Source organism: Gallinula chloropus (genome assembly GCF_964237585.1).
Source record: "Gallinula chloropus genome assembly, chromosome: 7".
Lineage (NCBI taxonomy): Eukaryota > Metazoa > Chordata > Aves > Gruiformes > Rallidae > Gallinula > Gallinula chloropus.
Window position 1 is genome coordinate 3,998,109 of NC_140092.1, and position 23,088 is coordinate 4,021,196.

General features: G+C 40.5%; 1 protein-coding gene across 1 annotated transcript in view; it reads right to left on the reverse strand.

Moving 5' to 3' along the window:
- Positions 1-565: 565 nt before the first annotated feature.
- Positions 566-23,088, reverse strand: part of SLC2A9 (solute carrier family 2 member 9) — a gene marked incomplete at its 5' end in the record, with an annotated part of 93,668 nt that continues 71,145 nt past the window's right edge. The window contains 2 exons of the mRNA XM_084266640.1: positions 566-964; positions 18,036-18,163. Of these exons, the coding sequence (XP_084122766.1) occupies positions 707-964; positions 18,036-18,163 (386 nt within the window). The 3' untranslated portion in view covers positions 566-706. The remainder of the gene's footprint in view (positions 965-18,035; positions 18,164-23,088) is intronic.

The window sequence follows — 23,088 nt, forward strand, 5'->3', positions numbered from 1 at the left end:
AATAATATTAAAAAAATACATATATACTGACAGAAATGTTGTGTCAGCAAACCCAAAATCTAGAGGCAATCCTATTACTAGTCAATCAGGATTTGCAAGTGAGACAAGGACCCGGAGCTCCCCAATTATGAGAACCTGGGAGATGCTGAGACAAAGCAACTGAAAGTCAAAACAGCTGGAAAAGGAATGGGAGGTCAGGGAAGTATCACAAATCTTCTTTCAAGACCTCAGTAATGACATGCAACTTCACTGACGTGCTAGGAAATGTGGAGAATGCCAACCAGAACCATTTCAGGTTCGATTCTTGGCAAACCCCTGCTGGGATCTCTTCCCTTTTCCCTGCTTCCTCCTCTTCCTCGGTGACCGCACACACCCTTCCCTGTGTGCACATGGGGGTGCTCAGCCAGCTGCTGCTCACACACCTTGCTCCCCATCACCACTTTGCTCCTCTGGGTCAGTATTCCCCACCTCACTCTATTTCACAAGTGCCCAAGAAATCCCCAGCTCTTATTTAATCAGCTGCTGCTGCTCCTGCCTCTCCTTCCCTCAACCATCACCCTAGCAGCACCCATACTCACTTAAAACATATTCAAGGGGGAAGCAGTCCATGCTGCCACATAAAAAATACAAGTTGTGCATTGCTACAAATGTTCTGAATGAAGAGAGTGTGTTTTCTCCTGTCCCCCCCCCATAGAGCATCCTGGGCTTACACGATTGCCTTTTTGGTTTCCCCGTTGTCCACCGAAGATGTGAAGTTTGATTCTTGTTCTGCACTGGATTTCCTCTCCCCTGAGTAGTGGTTCATTTCTTGCATTTCTAGAGATGCTTTATTCTTTTTGGCAAATGCCTGGCTGATCTCATTAAATGTCTTATTTTTCGTTTCAGGCAGGACAAAGAACAGGTAGGTGGCTCCTGCCAGGCAGACGGCAGCAAACACTAGGAAGCAGTAGGTCTGTAAACCAGCCTGCAAATAGAAAACAGAGGAAATGGTCATCAGAAAAGAGACAAAAGTCATAAGAAAAGCAACATCAGGAATGGTCCAAAAGAAGAAATGGGTGGCACATTTTTCTACTACACACCCATCCTACATTACAGGTCGGCTAAGCTCCCTGCTTCAGAGGCTCAAGGTCTATACAATCCCTAGCAATATTTGAATGTTTCTCTTGCTCAATATAAATCCTACTTGGTGTGGAAGCAGAACATGAATTTGTGTGTGGAACAAGAAAGATGAAAATTTTTTAAAATCCCTTTTCTGCAGCTGCTTTTTACTTCCACGTCCAATTACAGCCTGCCTAGTCCCAATGTTTTCCATGGATAATTTGTTACCTATTTCAGCTGTTCAACCCCAGTCTGTAATAGGAAAACCTGGAAAATTCATCCTCTGAACCACTGATTAGGGACTCTTCAGATCATCAGTGGGGTTTTTTTGTTAAATCCTAGAATCACAAAGTCCTGAGCAACCTGACAATCATAAACCAAAGATCACAGATGATGGGGGAAAGGATTGGAGGGAATATTCTGTCATGGGAACACATATGATTTTCAAGCTTATATAGAGGCAGAAGAAAATGGATTTAGTAGATGGAAAAAATAACTTCATAGTACTTCATAAATTATCCCCTTGTGTTAAGAATTCAAATTTTGCATCTGGATCTTCTGCATTTGAAATTGTCATTCAGCCAAATACCAGACCTCAAATCACATTTTTCTCTCTTTAAAATCAGAATTGAACTTAATCTCCTCCAAGATGAAAATGAACCATTAAGCCACCACAAGTTATCTGTGTCTCTTGGTGGTGCAGCCACAACTTTGTCCCAACTTTCTAATTCCCATTTATTTCTCTGCTGTCCATGATCTAAATTAGCATTAAGTATCTTCTTTGACTCAAGACTCCTTAAACCTTTCCTAATTGAAACGGAACCTTTTTTTTTCTCTAATTGAACTGAATACTCTCAGCAGTGTTATTTGCAATTACATTACATAATGTATTTACATTTATTAGTAATAAATTCACTCTCCTTAATTTCTGCAGATCCCTTCAGAAGGAGTCCCAAGGACCTCCAAGTGAAGTTCCATGGAGAATAATAGAAGAATTTATGTTTGTTGTAAATCCTACAAATGGGACTGTGGGAAGACACCAAGACCTTTCACTCCCTATATTCTGCAGGATTAGCACAATGGAACCCTAATTCCTGGACAGGAACACTGAGGGGTGATCATAAAATGCCCTTTTCTCACCACCTAATTTTCAGCCAAAATACTTCCTTACGGCTGGCTATAACTTTACTCACACAGGAAAGACAAAAACCAATATCCATAAGCCTTTCACAACTCATTCAGAGTTCCCCTCCTATCACCCAAACTTGCATTTGGCAAAGACAAACGTCACATGTGAGTTAAAGTACTTTTTACAGGCACAAAACCTTCTACTTACACATCACACTGAGAAAGGATGTAGGACAGAAGTATAGGATAAAGTGGAAGGAAAACATTAAATCCCAAATTCTAACTGGAACCCTTAGTGGGACATGAGTGGGATACAGCTCAGCTGTTTAATTCAGTTCTGCCATTGCCTGATGTGTTCTGAATTGCCTGGTGTCAGAGGAAAGATCTGAGGGGTGGAACGATTAAGATTGGCCACAGCATATCTGATGTGCCTACCAAGGTATCCTGAAGGCAGGATAATATGCAGGGAAAAGGGAGAGTGCTGAGTTACTGAACAGTGGCTACTACAGAAGGTACTGATAGATCAGTCAGGAAAATGGATCTGTGTATTTGTTCTGTGAAATTACTATACTTTCTCTTATTTATTTTACATTATATTGAAGCCCATTTCTCTCATTGACTCCTTGACACTTGTAATCTCTAAATCCATCATCTCTCTTTGGTGTTTTACTCCTTCCAGGCTGCTAGAGACACCTACAGAGACTGTGCAGCTGCCATGGTAAGACTAAAACCTCAAGTTTTGCCAGCCCCAGGCTGGGGTGGGAGTAAAAAGCTAAAGAAGAACTTCAATTGAAGTCTTTGGTGGCAAAGCACAGATACTCTGCAGCTCTCTGTATCTGGCCCAACAGAGATGGTCTCAGGATCCTTTACTGACACCCACGTTCTCAGTGATATGAGAACAGTGACTGTGTCTATGATAACATTTGAAAAGGCCAGTATTTTTCTATACTTTGTGACATTATTTCCCTTACTACATATGATAGAAGCCTTGGTGTTCAAAAATTGAATACTTCTGCCCTGGAGAGTAGTTTGACTCTTAGAAAATATCATAGACACATTGCTGGAGGGGAGGGTTAAAAGAGGAAGGGAAGGGAGGGGCAGGAAGGAAAAACAAGCCAATTCTGAATGGAAGTTCTAACCAGATACAGAATAAATTCAAAGAAAATATATGGTTTGTGTTGCTTCTCAGCTTTCCCATGTCAGGACGAGGGACTTCCTTAGGCTCAGCTCCTAGCAGCAACTCTGACCACACAGGAGGCACTGAGCCAGCCCCTAGAAACATGCCAAGCACACGAGCCCCAGTGAGCCTGCATGGCCAGCAGCACCACAGCCTGCCTGTCCCATCCCTACCCTGCTACCACATCCACCCAGGCAGGTCTCTTCAGACCTCAGCATGTACTGCACAGGTGCAGAACAAGCTGCTGCTCTTCCTCAAACAGCAGCCAGGCTTGCCAGAGCTAGGAACACATCTCTTCAGCCTGTCCTCAAAGCCAGCCTTTTACACACCATGTTAGAAAGCAAGACTAGAAGGAAGACAGAGCAAAGCACTACAGCAGTCCATCACTCATAGCCATTTTCCCCAACATCTCTTCAGTACACCCTCCTGTATGAACATCCAAGTTTCAAGGTTGCCCAGTTTCAGGTGGTTTCCTGAATGACAATGGCTCTCCCTCTTGATAGATATTTGTTCAGAGTCAAGGGCAGATACACACAAGAAGGTCCATGAAAGGCCAGGACTTCCATGGGTTACTGAAGGTCACCTACACTCCCAGGTGCACAGGGGAGGGCAAAGGAGCAGCAGACATGCATAGTGATACAACCTCCCAAGGAAAGCACCTCAGATACCTACAGCCTGTTCCTAGTTAGTCTGCAGGCTAATAAAGCCTCTCCAAAGCAGAATTTACACTGAACTGTTCAAGGCTGGTGAGGGCTATTGCTATATGGGGTATTTAAAAGTTAAACATAAACTTTTAAACTCATCACCATGTATTTTCATAAGGGCTTTTTAAGGAGGTTACTTAAAACACAGCATTTCTGGAAGTGTCCTGCCAGCTGAATCCTGAACTGCCTGTTCTTACGTTCTCTTCATTTTTCTGCAGCTGATCAAAGCTCTGTATTAGTCAGAGAAAGGAAAACCAGGAAACGATTCACCTACGACATGCATGCAATTACCAGAAAAAACAGAATCAAAGTCAAAGGACTCGGGCAATTCCCCAAATCACATCCCAGGCGTGACAAGCAGTCAAACCTGACTTTGATGTTGAGCTGTAGCTGCATAAGCAAGGTGTATGACTAAGTATGTGTAGCCCAGCCACGTTTTCTTAAGCAAAGAGGTTAACAAACGTGTTTCCAGTTTGTGTAGGGCTGCTATACACATTAGGTAGAATGTACAGGGTATTTCTTCCTTCTCTTTTTAAATAAAATGGTAAAATTCTTCATTTTTGCCATTATGTACAACTTTAAAAGTGCCCAGAATGAATGAGCAAAAAAGCTCACTTTTTCAGGCTAAAAAGTAAACTTGAAATGAACAAAAAAGCCCTGGCATTGAAAGTGTCAGATTTCTAGGTTTGATTTAAAAAGAAATTAATAATTTGCCACTTCTAAATCCCTCTAGCTGAGAACTGTCTTCCTGCTAATAGCTTACATGCTGTGAACCTGCAGTCTGGAAAAAATATATAAGTATTTGAGCAGAACATCATCATGTGCTGTTTAATGATGGCTGCTTACTGACAACCCATTCTGCAGGAAAGGTTCAATTCTCAGCAGAACTGTGATACCAAAAATGGGAAAGCAGGCATTTTAGGGCAGAGATGACAAAATAAATGAGCAAATGAACAAATTCTGAATCAGATTTAACAGGTTTAACGAATTAATATTTTTTTAGAAAGGACTTCCAATCCTTCCCAGCAGATGCCAAAATGTGTTTCTAAATTCTCAACTTGCCACATCCCAGCCTGTTTGGCACTGGCAACAGGTGCTTGGATTTGGAAGCTGTCATGAAGATTAGTCATGAGATGGGGGTCAAACTGGATTTTGAAGCGATGAGGTCAAGTGATAACGGTTGGATGTCTTACTAAAATTAAACAGCAACAAAACAGTTATTCATGTAGACATTTGGCTTTTTGCTTCAAATTAATACAGCATCCTGAAGCAAATGGCTAAGAGAGTTTGTGCCCTTTATCCCCTGTCCTTCCATTGCAGACATAATTTAAGGTTCTGCTGAAGGTGCATGACAATGAAGGAGGACAGAGAACTAAGACCTAACATATGAAATATACTTCCTAAGTAAAATACAGAGGTATTTCCAGACATGTACTGCAGTTTCAACCCAACCCCCACACATTCACTGCCTCCTCAGAAAAAAGTTAACAGATCCTTGTATTTTATACTTGAAGTGGGTTGCCTCTAATTAGGAGCTGCTGCTTTTTTTTTCATATCTAACCTTCATTTTCTCATCTTTTGGGGAACTTCAGCCATTTCCCTTGATTCAGATGCACTGTAGTTACTTTAAATATCAGATGTATTTGCAAATACTTAAATTAGCTTGACTGAGGGAATACATACCTTTGTTATTGAAATTCTTACACTGCATAATAGAAACAATGGGTATTATTACATAGTAAGGAAACAATAAGGAAAACCAGAAGACAATCTTGCTGGGTAAATGAATCAAAAAGTAAAATGTGAAGTTTAAAAATAAGGAAGGAAGATCCAAAGTGCAGGAAAGCCCCCAGCATCATGAATAATGACTGTGAAGTACTGCTTCACAGGCAGAAGTAAATCAGTTTCAGAAAGGGGGGAAATTAACACACACAGGTTTCTTTCCATCATGCCATTATGCAGTCTGAACTAAGGCTACAAATCTTGTAGGACCTGTTTGCCATGTTACCCTGAGCTCCATCTGGATCACAGATCCAAGCAGCTTATTTTTCAAGACACTTTGACCAGCCTAAGAACAAAAATAAAAATCAAACTTTACCCAGTTTGTAGCTAATGACAATTTGTACTTGACTTCTTTCAGATGCCTTCTACCCTTATATAAGTTAAAAGCTTATAGGAAGAGGACCCTGCTTAGGAAGAGTTCCCTGCTTGAAAACCCAGTTAGTCAAAGTATTCAGTATTTGGGGGACATGATGTTCCACCCAGCTTTTTGTTCTCCTTTCCTGTCATCTCAGCATCAACATGTGCCAAGCAAAGCAGCAACCCTGACCTCCTACGCCAGGGCACAGGAATTAGACCTCCACCCACCAGCTCAGAAACTGGGCCCCAGCTGACGGCGACAGGCTGCAAAAAAGCTTCACATCCGCAGCCATGTCCTTGTTTTATGGCCCCTATGCAGAAAGGTTATGCAAACATCACTCAATAACAAAGGTTTCTTCACTGGAAAGGTGTTTCCCAGCCACATCTACAGAGGATGGAGGCAGTTTTTTCATAATCAATATTTAAGAGTGATCTTTTGTCATGCATTATTAATGACCTTCATACCTTTTTTGCTCATGCTCTCACACTGTTCATTGTGTTACATTTCTGAGAACAAAGATATTAAAAGGATTTTTAAATTGTCCTACAGGCTTTCCTAATGTTTTTGCTATGGCTCAGAAGACACTATCACCTTGTTGGCTGGACCTTCTTATGAAAACACACACCGTTGTGGGAGAAACACTGATGGGGTGCAACAGGATAACCCCAAAACTTTCTATCAATTTCTCAGATATTATTGAAGCCAGCCCCAAATCTAGTAACTCCTTTGTCCATCATAAGCAGCACATCATTTTCCACTGCTGGTGAAACAGATGGAAATTAGAGAGGTCATTTCTGGCAGTCGCTCAGTTCTCCAGCCTGAAGAACAGCCACCTATCTGTAACAAACTTTTTATGCAAGTCTTCACCAAGGTCTGTGTCCATCTCTGGAATGTATAGCACAATGTATATCTACTCTATCAACATGCTCAGATTTCTACTTACAGGGAAACAATGCCAAAAAAAAATGTGATGGAGGATAGGTATAACAATTATGACTTTGTAAAAATCAAGCTGTTCTTTTTATAACTGGCCAAAACATTCAGGCTGTACAGTAACATTTCTTAGTCCCTGCAAAAATGAGATATTTTACGCTACTGCTCTGCCAGAGAACTGCAAAACATCTTGCAGTTTATTACTATTATTGCCTCAGCCTTGCTGCAAAAGTGCTGCAAGAGAATGATGGCTCTGTATCCCAACACAAGTTGCTCCCATGGCAGAAGTAAAAAAAGAGGAAAAACCCCTTTGTGGTCCTCAGGGACAGTATGTAGGCCTGGTAAGATAAAAAGAGGTTTCTTCCATTTCTAAATTAACATTGTTTAAGTCCTTTCTTTTTCCTAGGAAACCATAGCAGCAATTCAGTTCTTTGTCATTCTGATCAGGAGCTACATAATTTTCTAGTACAACCATGTGCAGAGATTTGAAGGCTTCTACTGGTCACTTCAATATTTCTAATGTCTTTTAAATCTCTTTCCTCTCTGTAGATGTAGAGTCCTGTGGTGTCAAAGGTACAAACCAACCCCCAACCGGAGTCCTATCAGCTTTCCACCTAATGCATCTGTAATCCTAACTGGGCACTCCTCTGTGATCCCTGGTTATTGCCAACATCTGTGTTACAAAGAAAGCCTGAAGATGAGTTGTTCTATAAAATTACTGTTGGGACAGGGAGGGAACCAGAGGAGCAGTAATGATCCAGCTGGTCTCTGCAGGACAGAAAGGTGGGAGAGGGGGGCTCTGGGCAGTCAGTCTTGGTTGCTGACATGCAGCATCCAGACAGAGGTATTCTCCCAGCTAAAGTATTCTCAACAGGCTGAAGGCCGCTCACATGAGGATGGTACAGGAGCTAGCAAAGTGAGGGGCTAGCAAAGAAGGGTCCAAAACAGAAGGAAACATGAGCTCAGCCAACTGCTATCACCATAACCCAAGGAGAGGGGGGATGCCTGTGGGGCAACAGGGTGAAGAACAGGCAAAGGTAACACGAAAGATCTTTACAGAACCAAGTACAAACCACCAAGAATATTCACAGTGAATACAGATGACTAGATTCCTTATTTCCTCTCTCACTTATATCTCCTTCCAGAGTGCTCCTGGGAAAGGAAACCATATTATTCTACGATGCAGTTTAGTATGAGATTCCAATTCCAAGAAAATACATAGAAATCTCAGTACTTCTTGTATATGCACTGAATACACAGCCTGACTTCTGACACCAAAAAAAAGGCTCTGCACAGACTTCTAAAAAGAGAAATTGCTATGACTGAAAACTTCTGGAGAACACTGCTATGTTGCCCTGCAGTGTAAGACTAATTTACCACAGAATCTTTGAAGCACCTTGTAACAATCTAACAGAACAAACTGAAGTACAAAATAAGAATGCATCAGCATGTAATGAAATAATGTCACAAAATTAAGTGCTAATAATGAATGCTTAGTAATTCTTTGTATTTACATATTACAAAAAATAAACAGCCCCTTTTTTAGGTAACACACAACTTAAGGTCCTGCTTAAATTACAGAAGTCTGTCCCTGCAGACTTAGTGAGGAGTAACAGCTTACTGTATGCTGATTCTATTGCACCAGAGGTTTTCAAGCCTTTTAGATTATGGTATTCTGCTTTTGTAGTCTGCTGTCTCCTCTACCTGCTTCAGCTCATGACACGTATTTCCCCACACAGACACACTTTACCAGGTGTCCCTGTGCCCCACGCTCCATCACCCCCTCAGCATACCAATTTCTACCAGCTAAAATAGATTGGTGAACTGCAAGCTCCAGCAAAGTCAGGCAACACTTCAAGTTTTGTTTCCAGCAACATAAACCAAAGGAGCCAGGGCAGTGATACCAAGCAATACCCACAATTAACAGTTTGAAGTCTGGGTAAATTAATAAGGGCATGCCTGCATTCACTGGTGTGTGTACATATTTACAGGATACAGGTTTTGGTCATCTGAGTGCTTTGCAACTAGTTTCTGTTTATAGATGCACCTGTGAGGAAGCAGGGGGCTTATGGACAAGCAAGCCTATTTGTTTTGGGTGTTATTTAGCCATTTACTATTCTGTTTAGACAGTTCTTGATTAAATCAAGGACTGGAATAAGTATTCTGTGGGTTGATGAACTCCTTATGGTTTGCAAGTAATTTACAGAAAACCCACTGTTTGAAATACATTCACTGGAGCTCCTCAGCCAACAATGAAAAATGTATCCAAACCTCTAGACCATTCTGTTCAACAGCAGATTAAACAAACAAAAAATTGCAAGAAATAAAGTATCTGATGGCTGAAATCAGTTAAATTTAAAACAGAAATAGATGAGGTTTAGAATTAATCACTTGATACCTATTGAGAAGTGTGAAATGCACTGGAAACCTTCAGTGGTGGCTGAGTACTGATTGTGTGAGATACACTCTAGTGCAATTAGAAAATACTAATGCACAAATAAGTGGTATTTGACTGCTTGTACCTTAAGCCAGGCAAGGCTATACACATTCCTCCACTCTCATATGGTTGGAGTTTTTTTGAATGAGTCACTACTGCCAAAGGGAAAATTATTTGTTTCCTCTTATTATCCATAAAAGAAGGAATACATGAAATAGTAATAAGCTTATAGAGGGATGACTAATATAACCTTGAAGGCCTTCAGGTTACAGATTCCTCACATACCCGTGGATGCTTCACTCTTGCCCAAGTTGTTCTGAAATTCACAAGGTTTTCTCTGATATGTCAGTTTAACACTTTCTGATCCTTTTGAACTAAATAAGTGATCTTTTCTCCCTCAGCTGTTCATAATTAGATTTTCCCTTCTCAAATTTTTTCTCCAGATGGAATACTTTTAGGTTGGCTATTTTTCACTCCAAGACCATTGCATTTTTTGCCATTTCTTTTGCTTAATTTTTCTGTATTTTTCAAGATGATTTAGCCCAAAGCATCATCACAGTATTCCTCCTATGCCACTAGCATTTCCAAAGAGAGGAAAATTGCAGTTGCCTCCTTTTTTTGAAGCTTGGATTCTCCTGCCACGGAGGTGTCACAGTGACAACAACAAAAAGATTAAGGGAGCCTTAAAGGAGCCACATGCTTTGTGTACACTTTAATTACAGACACTTCCTGATCTGAAGGCTTCAAAATGTCAATAAGCCCACAGAAACCCAGGCCCACAGCTGCCAGTCAGCCCATTACTAAGGCAGTCTCAGTTCTTTGTCGACAAACATCTGTCTGCTTGTCTTTATAGATCTCCAGCAATAGACAAGCTACAATTTATCCACACATCATTACACAGTTACACTATTCTCATGATTAAAAGGTTTCCTAATATCCTTCTTGATGCAGTTATCTAGAAATATAACACACATTCTCTCTGCTTCATCATCTTTCTTGCTGGTGCAAGCACTGAACTGAACAGACCTGGAATCAAGATAAATAGAGAATAGGGAAGCAACTGCAAGTGGGTCTGGCATGCAGGGGAACTTCCTAAACTAACTTGGGTATGAAAGCACCTTCCTGCTAGAGCTGCTAGCTGAACTAACTCCTTTGCAATGCTTAGGACCTTGTGCTGGATATCATTTTGTGTAAACTTCCCATTGACTGTAGCAATCAATAAAGGAACCAAATAATTCCAACAAAATTTGATAAAAATGTTATATTATGCTTCATAAGGGTGGCATAAGTGTGAAAAGCAAGGTTCCACTCACACCTGACAGACAACACAAGCCACCTGAGAAAGGGACAAAGGCAGCTGAGAAGGCTGGAACTTCTGATGCTGTTACTACTCATCTCTGGCCAAACAAGCAGGCTGCAGGACATGCTGCAGACAGCAATGAAACAGCATCCTCTTTTTACAACTATGTACTACAGTCTCTTAAGTGCTTTGTTCTTTCTGTATAATCACAACTGAAAGGCACATCACACTACCACTGCCATCACCTGACTTTTAGAACGTGTGGTCTCCTCATTGAGGACTTTGGGCTCAGGCTTGAACGGTACCAGCATCCGGCAGCTCTGCCTCCATCACATTAAGTTTTCTAAGAATATAGTACTGGACCAGTAAGTATTACTTCTGGTAGTATTAGCAGTAGTAGTTGAAGCTGGAGTCAAGTGTCTGGTTGAAAGTGAGACACTGTTTCCAGATGAGCAGGGATGCAAAAGTTTCTCACGTTTCAAAACCCTCTTCTGAGCAGAGGTTTAGGTGCAAATGCAACACCAGTCTGGTCTGGGGTGTGGATAAGTAAGGAGAGATAAAGCATCCTTACTGCAGAGTGTACAGTGCTAATATATAAAATGGGAACTACAGGCAGTAACACTGCTCCTAACATACCCATATTTAGAAACCAAGGCAGCTCTGTGCAGGAAAATACCTTTGCATGTTTTCAGCCTGACACCCTTTCCACTGACAGTGATGAGGATGCCCTTAGCTGACTCTGACCCTGAAGAATAGTTATTCTCATGCCTACTACACAAACATTTCATGCTTTTATAGTGTGGAGTCATTTTCCATGAAAAAAGTTAAAACCTGCTATCTGACAAGCTCTACATGTTGGAACAACAGTCAGCAAACTTAAGCCACATAACCTACTAAACTGGGAAAAAACAGAAGCCACATAATCACTGCTGTAATTAGTCTAATTTGAAAAAGCCTGCAAGTGCAAGTCTAGATTAAAAATACACATTGCTAGGAAGAAAGCACACAGAACACAAAGAGGAGACCTTCAACATTCTCCTTTATGCTGCCTACAAACAGGTACGCTTTCGCTCCCTGCATAAAAGCCTTGGTTCCTTTTTTAACTCTCTTTGTGAATTCTAGTCAAAGACTAATTGATGTCACGTATTAAGCTTCTTAGCAACCTGGAGGGGTTGTAAAATACCTACAATGTAATTATTAAAAAGAATGCTTCAGTCTTGCCATGCAGATGAGTGTATTACACAACCATGCAGATGAAGATATTACACATACAGGAATACTGGGGATTACTCACTAAAACTTACATGCTCACCAAAACAACAACAACGAAGTTAAATACACTTATGTTCTTCCTCCCTCTAGAAGCTTCATTGGCTAAAATAATTTACAGAAGTACTAATTATTCTGCTAGTGCTACCCACTCTAGTCAGTGGATTTAACCTGAAAATCTGGCATACTGAGGTCTGTTATCCTACGCCATGGTTAAGCTATACATCACCGTTAGTAAGAGTAGAACAGAAAGAGAGCTGAGGCATTTAAAGAGGAAACCCCAGTGATGAGGAAGATGTTTGGGTAAAGCACGTCTCTATGAAGGTGGGATAGCTGCTCCCCTAGTTGAGGGCAGAGCTGCTTTTACCTGTTCCATGAATCGATCTTCACAATGACTTTACTCCTACAGGACATAACGGCAGCATGATCAGTCTTTGGGGTCTCATCAAAACAGCTTTAGCATTTGTCTCAAGAAGCAGCTGCAGAAACTGGCTGCACCACATTGATTTCTGAGGGCCATTACTGTCACAGATCGATAATGCCTGAGGTGAGAAGCATCCCAGCTACAACTGCAGATCCTATAGCAGCAAGAAGCACTTGTGTCCTGCCCGCTTACCCTGAAACACAGGACACCTCCAAGGCAAACTCCTCTACTTCACTATTACACATATTTTGCACTCTCACACATACACAACATTCACATTATCATGGAATCACAGAATCTCCTGAGTTGGAAGGGACCCATAAGGATCAGAGTCCAACTCCTGGCTACACACAGGGCCAGCCAAGTCAGAGCAGGTGACTGAGTGCATTGTCCAGATGCTTCTTGAACTCTGGGGAGCCTGTTCCAGTGCCCAACCACTCTCTCTCAGTAAAGAACCTCTTCCTAATACCCAACTTAAACCTCCCCCTGTCGCAGCTTCATACTGTTCCCTCAGGTTGTTACTGGTCACCAAGGTGACTAGTCCTCTGTGCCACATTCATACATTGAGATAGTATAGCAACATCATAACATATTGAGAAGACATTTCCAACAGTGCATACAATTTTAAAATGAGGAAGTGATTTTTATCAGTAGGCACAACATGTAGCCCTTCTGCTCAAGATGATGCTCAACAGCCTGTCTATGAGGGAATTCCCATGACCACTGTAAGCTCAACCATGACATAATTTGTGTGCCACATGAGGGACACATTGCCTGGGTGATCCATAAACAAGATGCCAGTGATGGAAATGCTTATTTTAGATCTCAAGAAACTATATTATTTGGACATCTGGGGAGAATTGCTAACTGTAGGAAGACTTGGTATTCTTTTCATTTTCAGAAATAATTTTATGTATTAGAGAGACAGAGACATATTTTCAAAGGATGATTTGTTATGAACACATCAAAAAGAACAGTTGCTCTTTCACATGCCTTCTGAGCAGGCAAGTGCTTTAAAACATTTTTCAGAGGATATTAGTCACCAAAGGAAAAATGGATGATATAACACTGTGCATCAGAACTGCAATATAGGGTTGGAGCAAGAATCAGTATTATTTATCATGATTGTGAGACAAGCCTTGCTGCTGCCCTGGATTATCTATAGCAACTGAATCACCACAAAGAGCAAACAAGGGAGCACCTGTAGGAGCAGTGAAATGCTCTGAAGGATGGGTAACCATGTCTTTATGAAACATTCAGGTATCTCTGGTCTACTGGCTCATCAAAGCTGGCTCTGTCTCTTCACAACTCATGGTTCAGAAAAGCCTCATGACTTCCTTCTCAAGTGATGGCAGTGACAAAAGAGACACTGTTGAGCATTACTCAAGCTGACGTGTTTGACATTTCACGAGGTCAAGCTCTACGTTAAACCCAAGTCTGAAATGCCCTCAGTCCTAAACCCAGATCTTTTGTAACTCCTCTGTATGTGCTAAGATCCCATGCAATAAGGCTTGAAATTGCTGTGGTTTGCACTAAAAAGAGATTTTTTCAAAAAGACACATTTTTGACACCTACTATCAGCCACCTCCTAGTAACTACTAGTGAATTCAACATAGTATCAGTTGTCATTTTGACCTGAGCTCTGATCCTGTGCACAAATATCCCAAACTGACAGTGACACGAGGGTGGGAACAGGAGCCACATTCCACATTTTAACTTTTTTGTAATTTGTCAAAAGTTTATGTGCATACTAGCTTTTCAGTCTAATCTATACCTTTTAATGCATGACTCAAGCCAGTGTTTTATTCTATTACATAGATCTGCAGATGGTTGAGGGAAGAAAATCGAGGCAGAGTTAATTGGTGACATTTGGAAAGCTAACTACTGCTTGATTTTTTTTAAATAACTCTGAAGTTAACATACTTGTTTCCCAAAAATTTAGGATAATTTTGTAAATGCACAACAATGACCAAAAAAGTGTCTGTTGTCTCTCAAACAATCAGGTTAGTATTTCAATACACAGAAGGAATTATGCATTCCTTCTGTGAAGGCATTTTAAAACTATTTTTTGTTTTCATTTAGAATTACAGAAATGAGCTAAGGAGAGGCTATTGCCTTTCTATAAGGAAACAGGTGACTCAAACCGAATTTTGAGGATGAGGTTGACTGAAATAGGAAAAATGTGGAAGTTTGGAAGTGAGGAGACGTCATAGTTTGATCTTGTGAAAAAGATTTAAAAATCAAAAGTCTGAGCAACGCTGCTTTCATCTTTAGGTGTAAACTCTAAGCTCTTTCTCTTTAATACTTTTTAAAGAAGAGGAAATAAAAAATCCTGTGAGGTGGAAATATGATTTACCTTCATTAAAACTAAGCTGGTAATTTCACAGTCGCACGATGGGAAATTTTTACGACACAAAATGATGTGTTCCCCAAGGCTACAGCAAACTTCATGTGGATAGATATTAAATCACACAAAAAGCTTTAATATGCATATGGAAAGTTGTAGACTGCAGTTGGCCTTTTTATTGGAACTCACTCAGGGCCTTTTTAAACAGTTCCCACCAGGTAATCTGTCAGATGGGATTAGTAGGACAAGGAGGGAGAGCCCTGAGGTGCATGAATTCAGATCCAACTAACAGCCAGAGCTCAGGTAACTCCTAGTTTTTTTCCACAGGAGGCAGGAAACTGCAGTTTTGAAGAAACATGATTGTTCTTCAAATGTGTCTGGATAATTTTCAAGCCTAACAAATAAAAGTACTCTAATTATACACCCTTTGATGTAAGACTTTGTTCCCTGCCACCTGCCTGGCCACCACGGAGGGAGGTGGTGGGACCGATAAGTGCCTGGCCAACTGGGGTGGAAGGCAACCCCCAATGCTGCTGAAATAGTTACTCCCTGTCTTCTTGGAAAAACAGCTATTAAGCTACATAAAAGCATCCACTTGCTGGATGAGCTCATTAAACCACATGGAGCTGGTATGTCCTCCTGGACCATAGTGATGCTGATGATAAGGTTAGGTTTTCAAAACCACAAGGGAATTGGGGGATTTCTTTAATTTTCTCTGCTGCATTTGGTAGTTGTTCTAGCAACCTCAGTGGGAAAAGAAGTGTGTCTCTATCTGCTTTTGAAAAATTCCACCTGAAATGTCTAGGCTGTTAAGTCCTTACTCTGCACTGTGAAGCTGGTGGAAAACACTCACTGACTTCAGAAAGCATTAAAATGAGCTCTAAAGACTTAAAGCTCTGAGCAGTCTGATCGAAGTTAATGTTAGGAGTGCAGTTTGGAAGGATGACAGCCTTTATATTCATGTTGACTTTTGAAGGTGATCCAAGTAATCAAAATGACTCAAGACTTTTTCCCTTTAGAAAAAAAAATAAATTAGGTGTCAAACTTAGATCACAGGTCAGACTTTTTTTAAAAAGACTTTTGAGTTCTCCCATAAATGCTCTTATAGAGGTAATTTTAAACATTACTGCTTAGTAAAAGCAGTTTTACTTGTCAAATGAAAATGAATATATAGTCTCACAGCATGATATAGTTTTATGGTATCTCCAGATACTGTTATACAGTATTACATATGATATTACATATGATAAAGTATCATACCATTTTCAGGTGTGAGAGGGGAAAAACAGCAGTTAACACCTCCTTGTCTGCTATTCAAATCTCTTACTCAGAGATTATTTGAAAGGTAATCTAAAAATATCTCTCCTGATCATGAGGACACGCAAGTATCCTAGAGGTCTTGCCCCACTCTGTGTTCTTCCCCTATCTTTTGTATTTTCCTCCATGGATTTAAAAAACAATTAGGGCTTCTTTATTTTGTGCTGTAACTGTGAGCATCACTCTCAAGCTGTTACCAGTTGAGCAGAATGGTTCTTTTAAGAGTTCAGATGCACTTGGCCAGGGAACTGATCAGCTATCCTTTGGCTCCTGAAACAGGATTTGCTCCTGTGTGAACTCCACAGACTGTGGATGGACCTGGGAGAGATTCATGGCCAGGAAAATGACCTTAGTGTGGTTTTGAACAAGAAGCTGCTTGAAGCCTCCTTTGCCAGACAATGACACATGAATAATGCTGATTGTGTTCTTACAAATCAGAAGGGAAAAAATCTGCTCTATATTGAACTTTGAATGTTACTTTAAAATTTACTTTTAAATTTTAGGTTTTTAGAAAATAAATCTATCCTGTTAGTATACAAGCATCAGTTGTCAGACAGCTCTTGATGAAACTGGCCTGTCCTACACGTGACTAGTTCAGCCAAGGAAATAAAGCCACTCATTACAAGCAAAACTTACAGCAGCCTGGGGAAGCTGGGACAGCAACAAATTCATCTATGCAGCTGCAAGGCTGCAGCAAGAAGGAACTAGGTAATGAAGATAAAAGCCTGACAGAAGAGATTGGAAAAAAGAGAGGGGGAGAAGAGGAGACCACCTATTTCTCAATGAGACTAATAAGGATCCTCAAAGCCAAGGGTAAACCAGAAGATGGGTAACCTAACAGCTGAAGAAAAGGGCAGGGACAAACACCATCAGTGACTATGAACTCTTGACACAGCCATCAGACAGCGCTGCTGAATCACCCCTCTGGGGAATTTGCCCTATAGGGTTGTTCACTGTTACAGTAATTATTCTTTTGCAGGACAATTCAAAAGGTGACACACTAACCATGTCCCGGGCTGCATCGAGAACAACGTGGCCAGCAGGTCAAGGGAGGTGATTCTGCCCCTCTACTCTGCTCTCATGAGACCTCAACCTGGAGTACTGCATCCAGCTCTGGGATCCCCAGTACAGGAAAGACATAGAGCTGTTGGACTGAGTTCCGGGGCGGCCATGAAGATGATCAAGGGACTGGAGCACCTCTTCTACAAAGAAAGGCTGAGGGAGTTGGGCTTGCTCAGCCTGGAGGAGAGAAGGCTGAGGGGAGACCTAGTTACAGCCTGCCAATACTTAAAGGGGTCTTACAAGAAAGTGGGAAGAGGGACTGTTGAGCAGGGAGCGTAGTGATAGGACAAGGGGGAATGGCTGAAAGCTGAAAGAGGTTTAGATTAGATATTAGAAAGAAATTCTTTACTATGCAGGTGGTGAAGCACTGGGACAGGCTGCCCAGAGAGGCTGTGGAAGCCCCATCCCTGGAAGTGTTTAAGGCCAGGCTGGTTGGAGCTTTGGGTAACCTGGTCTAGCAGAGGGTGTCCCTGCCCACGGTGGGGAGTGGAACTAGATGATCTTTGAGGTCCCTTCCAACCCAAAGCATTCTATGGTTCTATGTGTGGATAGCACAACTGAACTGTATCAAAAAACATGGTGGGAACTTCATCCACTTCAATAAAAAGATACTATTACCTGAAAATTCCTATTCCAACATTAGAGCTGGTAAAGCATAGCATATATCAATGTACACCAAATATCAAAAGTGCCAAGTACCTGAATGAAAGGGAAGAGCAGTCCCACTATGAAGTTGGAGAGCCAGTTGACTGTCCCAGCTATCATGAATGCAGCTGGCCTCTGAGACTGCTGGAAAAACTCTCCAGTAAGGACAAAGGGAATCCCACCTGAAACAAGTTAAAAAAAGTCAGTGGTTTTAGTAACCTTCCTCTGTCAACAGCTGTTTCACAGAGACAAACATGCTCTGTGCTGCACACCTCTCTGCTCTGGTATATGCAGGGGCTGCTAAGCCAATAAACATCATTTCTCAAAAGCATGCTTCAGAGAAGTGACACTTCCCTCTCACGCCACTGCACCATCCTTTCAGACATGGCAAGCAGGTAACAGAGCAGTGAATCCACACAACAGTTTCTAGAGCACCGTGTTACCAGCCCTTTACTTTAAATGTTTCTACTAAAATGCTTGAAATTCTGAAAATTCAGAAATACTCCAAAATACTCTTAGGCCTTAACAGTTGGAAAGATAGCTCTAAAGAGATTAAAGAGTATTTTTAATAATTATTACTTGATTTATTTCAGCAATTAAAAAAAAAAAGGCAAAACATTTGCTTCTCTATGAGAATACTTTTCCACTGATGTTTATTCACTACATTCCCTTACTACTGGCACTTCTGGCAAGGTCTACTTCTCCCATCAGACAAGGACTCTGACCTCCACTATAACAAGCTCAGTTGAATACCACGTTTGTCACTTGTGTTTCCTCCCACTTAGGCAGTGGGCTATTTTGTACAGCACTGGCATATTGCTGGCCTGACAATAACCCCCAGGGAATAGCTGTCTAGTAGCTGAAAGTCTCAATTTATGATCTTTGGCTTCCATCTTTCCAATAGGATATTTCAATAGAAGTATTTCACTTTTTATAGAGTAAAACATGGATTGCATTTGCTGACTGGCTACATGTTTCAGTTCATGTTGTACATCAGACACATATTTACTTGCAGAATTATTTCACTACAGTCTGGAGAACCATAAACCTAGTAACATTAGTCAGGTCTTCAGTATTCTGGTGCTACCAATTCCTGCCTCCAGGTCCTCATATCTCCTGTACTGTGTGCCTCACCACTGAGTTTTGTAGATCCATGTACACACATACTATATGTAATTTCTCTGTTTTAGGCAATTTAACAAGTTAGTGTGAAGAATCAAAAGCATATTAATGGACACACTTCTGCTCAAAACATCTAGAACAATCCAGACACAATAGATATATAAATTAGGACACCACCACCACCAAAGTCTTACCCATCCACTGGATTTTATTGCATGTTTTTGCTTAATCTGTGTTTACCTTTTGCACCACCCTTATTCTTGGACATGAATACATCTGTAAGGGCTTTATAGTGACACACTGTCACGTAGACCCTTGTGTGCAATGACACTACACTTAAACACCAGAGGCTGTCCTCTGAGTTGTATGAGATACAAACTTGTAAACAGGTAACAGGACATGCAGGTGACATGGTATCAGACATTTCTCCACTCCAGACATTTCAGGTGCAGAGACCACAAATATATGCATAAAAGACAGGTGACTTGATGCACCAAATGGCTATATGTGTTAGCAGGCATCACTCTCAATGTCCAGCTAAAGTGACTATTTGTGAGGACATACCTACAATGGCAGCAAAGGAGCTAACTGAACTTTCTGTCCCAAAGACTGCCAGTATAAATGATATCTCAAAATGTAGAGAGCAAATAAATGTATTGTTCCTATGTTATACATAGAAAACTTAAATAAAAAAATCCAAGTCCTACTTCAGTCTCCTTCTACAAGCCATATGTAGTACATAAATTACATAACTAAAAAGTGTGACCTCTCCCAATAGCACTTTGAACATGTAGAACAAACAGCTGAACAGGTGAAATGAAAACAACATGTGGTTTATCAATCCTTAGTGGCTCCCACTGCCTGTTTTATCATACATTTGGGATTTGGGTTCAAATCCTAAGATAGGGCAGGCAAAACAGCAGTCACATCAGTTCTGTCACCATCTGTTTTAGGTCTCAAATGCCACATGAGGCAGTGGTTTGCCAGGGCACTTGACTCTTGGAGAATGGAACTGAAGGACTGGAAACACAGGAAATCATGTAAGATGATTTATTTATCATCATTTATTCTGTCATGCCTTTGCTGTAGGACAATCTACAGAGGTGTTGCTGTTCTTGTCAGTCTAATAAAAAATGCTGTTCGACACCCATTCAGGAAAATACACATTGTATAAGAGAGGAAAAAAGCCAGAGGCAAAAAAAAAAAAAAAGACAAAAAAGTACAAAGGACAGAAACATATCAGAAAGCATAAATGTTATAGATATAAAAATGCATGCACACTATCTTGTAAAAAGGTTCCTTAAAATTCAAGTGTAATTTCTAGGTAGGTATTAATCACCATTAAAACTTATTATTAGTCACACTTGCCATAGAAGCTCTTCAATCTAATTAGAAAAATAATCAATTAATTGAGTGATGGTAAAAATAGTATTTTGCAGAGTCTAAAAAAAAAAAAAAAAGATATTAGCAGCTAATCTGAGCTCTTCCAAAAGTTCTGTAGAGGAAAGATGGCACAGAAAGACCTCCAGATTTCCTTGTGGCATCGGCAAGCATCTCCACAGCACTACAAACCAAGAGAAAGTCAGTTTCTGTGGAGGGATAATTTAAAACAAATTATACTGAAGGAGCCTGAAAACTGAAGGAGCCAAGGAGCCTGAAAACTGAAATCAAATGAAACCAGGTCATTGCTGTATATTGCTACATGCCTGGAAGGGCAGAGCCGTGACCTTACTAGGATGCAGAGAAGGAGGCCAAGAGCCACACCACTGTGAAGAATACACTCCACAACTGAGTGAAGTAATAAAGAAATTAGTGAGACCTGAAGGAAAAGTGTAAAGCCTTAAGATGGAAACAGTGATGACACCTAGGAAGAACTTAGCTGGCATCTCTAGGACTCCATCCTCAGCCATTTCAAGATGTCAGAGGTGTGTTCAAAGAGCCCCTTCTCCTGGAAACTTGTGTTTATTTGAGAGAGAAATCTGGGTGCATGGGATTGATGGAGGCTGTAGTATGCTTTGACTAGGACAGTTTGTATTTCTTGGTACAGTCTTACTGTGATGGGTTTTGCAACTTTGGTATGTGGGTGAAATAGTTTCACAAAAAAAGCTAATTGATAGTCTGTCTCACAGGGGATGAGCCTGGCATTAGTATTTCCCCTGGAAGGCTTTCCACACAGGTTTTTTTTTGTGAAAAAGCTTTATTTTAGCTCTGATCATAAACCCAGAAATGTATATTAGGATTTCCTGTAGGAGTTTTTCAGCAAGATGGCTTCTGAACATGAATTTAAAGAGGTAATACATTGGCCACAGTAATTATAGTGCTTCATTTCTAGCACGCTGTTCTTTTCAGCATTGCAGTGAGCATAATGGAAGAAGCTCTTAACATACTGTAGTGCCATTAAAGAAAGATTGCTATACCTGTTGCATGCTACCTACATCAATTAGAAATTACAAACTTCCTACTGTAGGACTTGCATATCAATTGCCTGGTTTAATGAAACTAGATGAAGCCCACATGGCAAAGTTAGACATGCAACAATACTTCTATATCTGTGTATTTCATTTGTTTCCACTCCATAATTAGTCCAGTTACACTTAAAATTCATGTCATTTGCTGGTAAACATCCCAAATCTCAACCCAAAAGTCCTTTACATGAACAGAAACAATATTCTTGCTGGACACACTATGGATTTTCAGACATATATATAACTTTGCACAGGTATCAACATGTTTTCTAATGAAAAATTAAGTCCTCTTTTCTTTCTGGTTCGTTCAGTGAGTAGTTACAAACAGTCCTTAGCTGACATTACTGAATTCAGTGCAAAAAAAGAAAAACCCAAGATAATACTGAGATCCTCACTGGAGTAACAGCCAATATTCTTCAGTAAGAGAGCAAAAGGCTGCTAGCTTCTACCTAGACCCTAGCTATAAAAACTGAACATATGAAAAACCTCTACAAACCAGCAAAAAACCCCCCAAAATCACCAAACCATGGGAAAATACACTGCAGGAGTACTGCCAGTGAGGGCTGCATTGCAACTTCTGAGTTTCTTTCACCTCTGTGGGTCCACACAGGTAGAATAAGAATTTTGCAAAATACGTATCTCAGTCTTTAAAGAGGTGTCCTGTAACCTGTCAGGTCTTTTTAACTTGTACATCATATTTGATAGAATAATACCCCACCAAAACACAACATTGTATAGTCAGATATGACAGCTCTATTGCCCAGCTAATCCTGTTGAGGGAACTGGGAAGAGAAGGTGTGATGGGCTGTATCAAGTCACAGCTTCACACTACAGTCTCCGTTACCTGTCTCCAGCTCTTCACAGGAGAACTCCTGATCTGAACTAGCACAGAAGTAAGCAAAACAGGCATTGCACTTGTAGGAAACAATGTAGTTCATTAACCACATTAATTTGCACCATTTGAAGACCACAGCCTTTTCTGCCTTAGATTAAAGGCCACTTGAGTAAAGAACATTAAAACTACGTCACTCTATGGCAAACCAAAGGTGCAAACCAACCATAACACCAAATTAGAAAAGAGAAATAGTATAAAACCTGGAAAAATAATATAATAATTAATACTTGTAGTATTAACAGTCTAATTCTTAATGCTGTATTTTGTGGAAGGAGTTTTTTCACTGATTCACTGGCCTTTGGTTTACCATCTCTAGAACCTGTTACTCCAAAAGCAAAGAAGAGCCAGAACTGGAGGGATTTGTAACTTTGTGGGTTCAAGGTAAACCCATACCTTTCAGGGCAAATAACTACACTAAGCAATGGTACAGAACAAAAATAATTATATAGTCTGTGGTAACCTGATGAGTTCAAATGTTAATTCTTGTTTCTCAGGTAATTTACACTAAAATGATTGGAATACAAGAAGGGGGCTATTTACTAATGAGGAAACCACACATGGTATAGTTACTACCATTTAGGTAACTATACCTATGGCAGATATTCCATGTAACTTTGTAATGCAA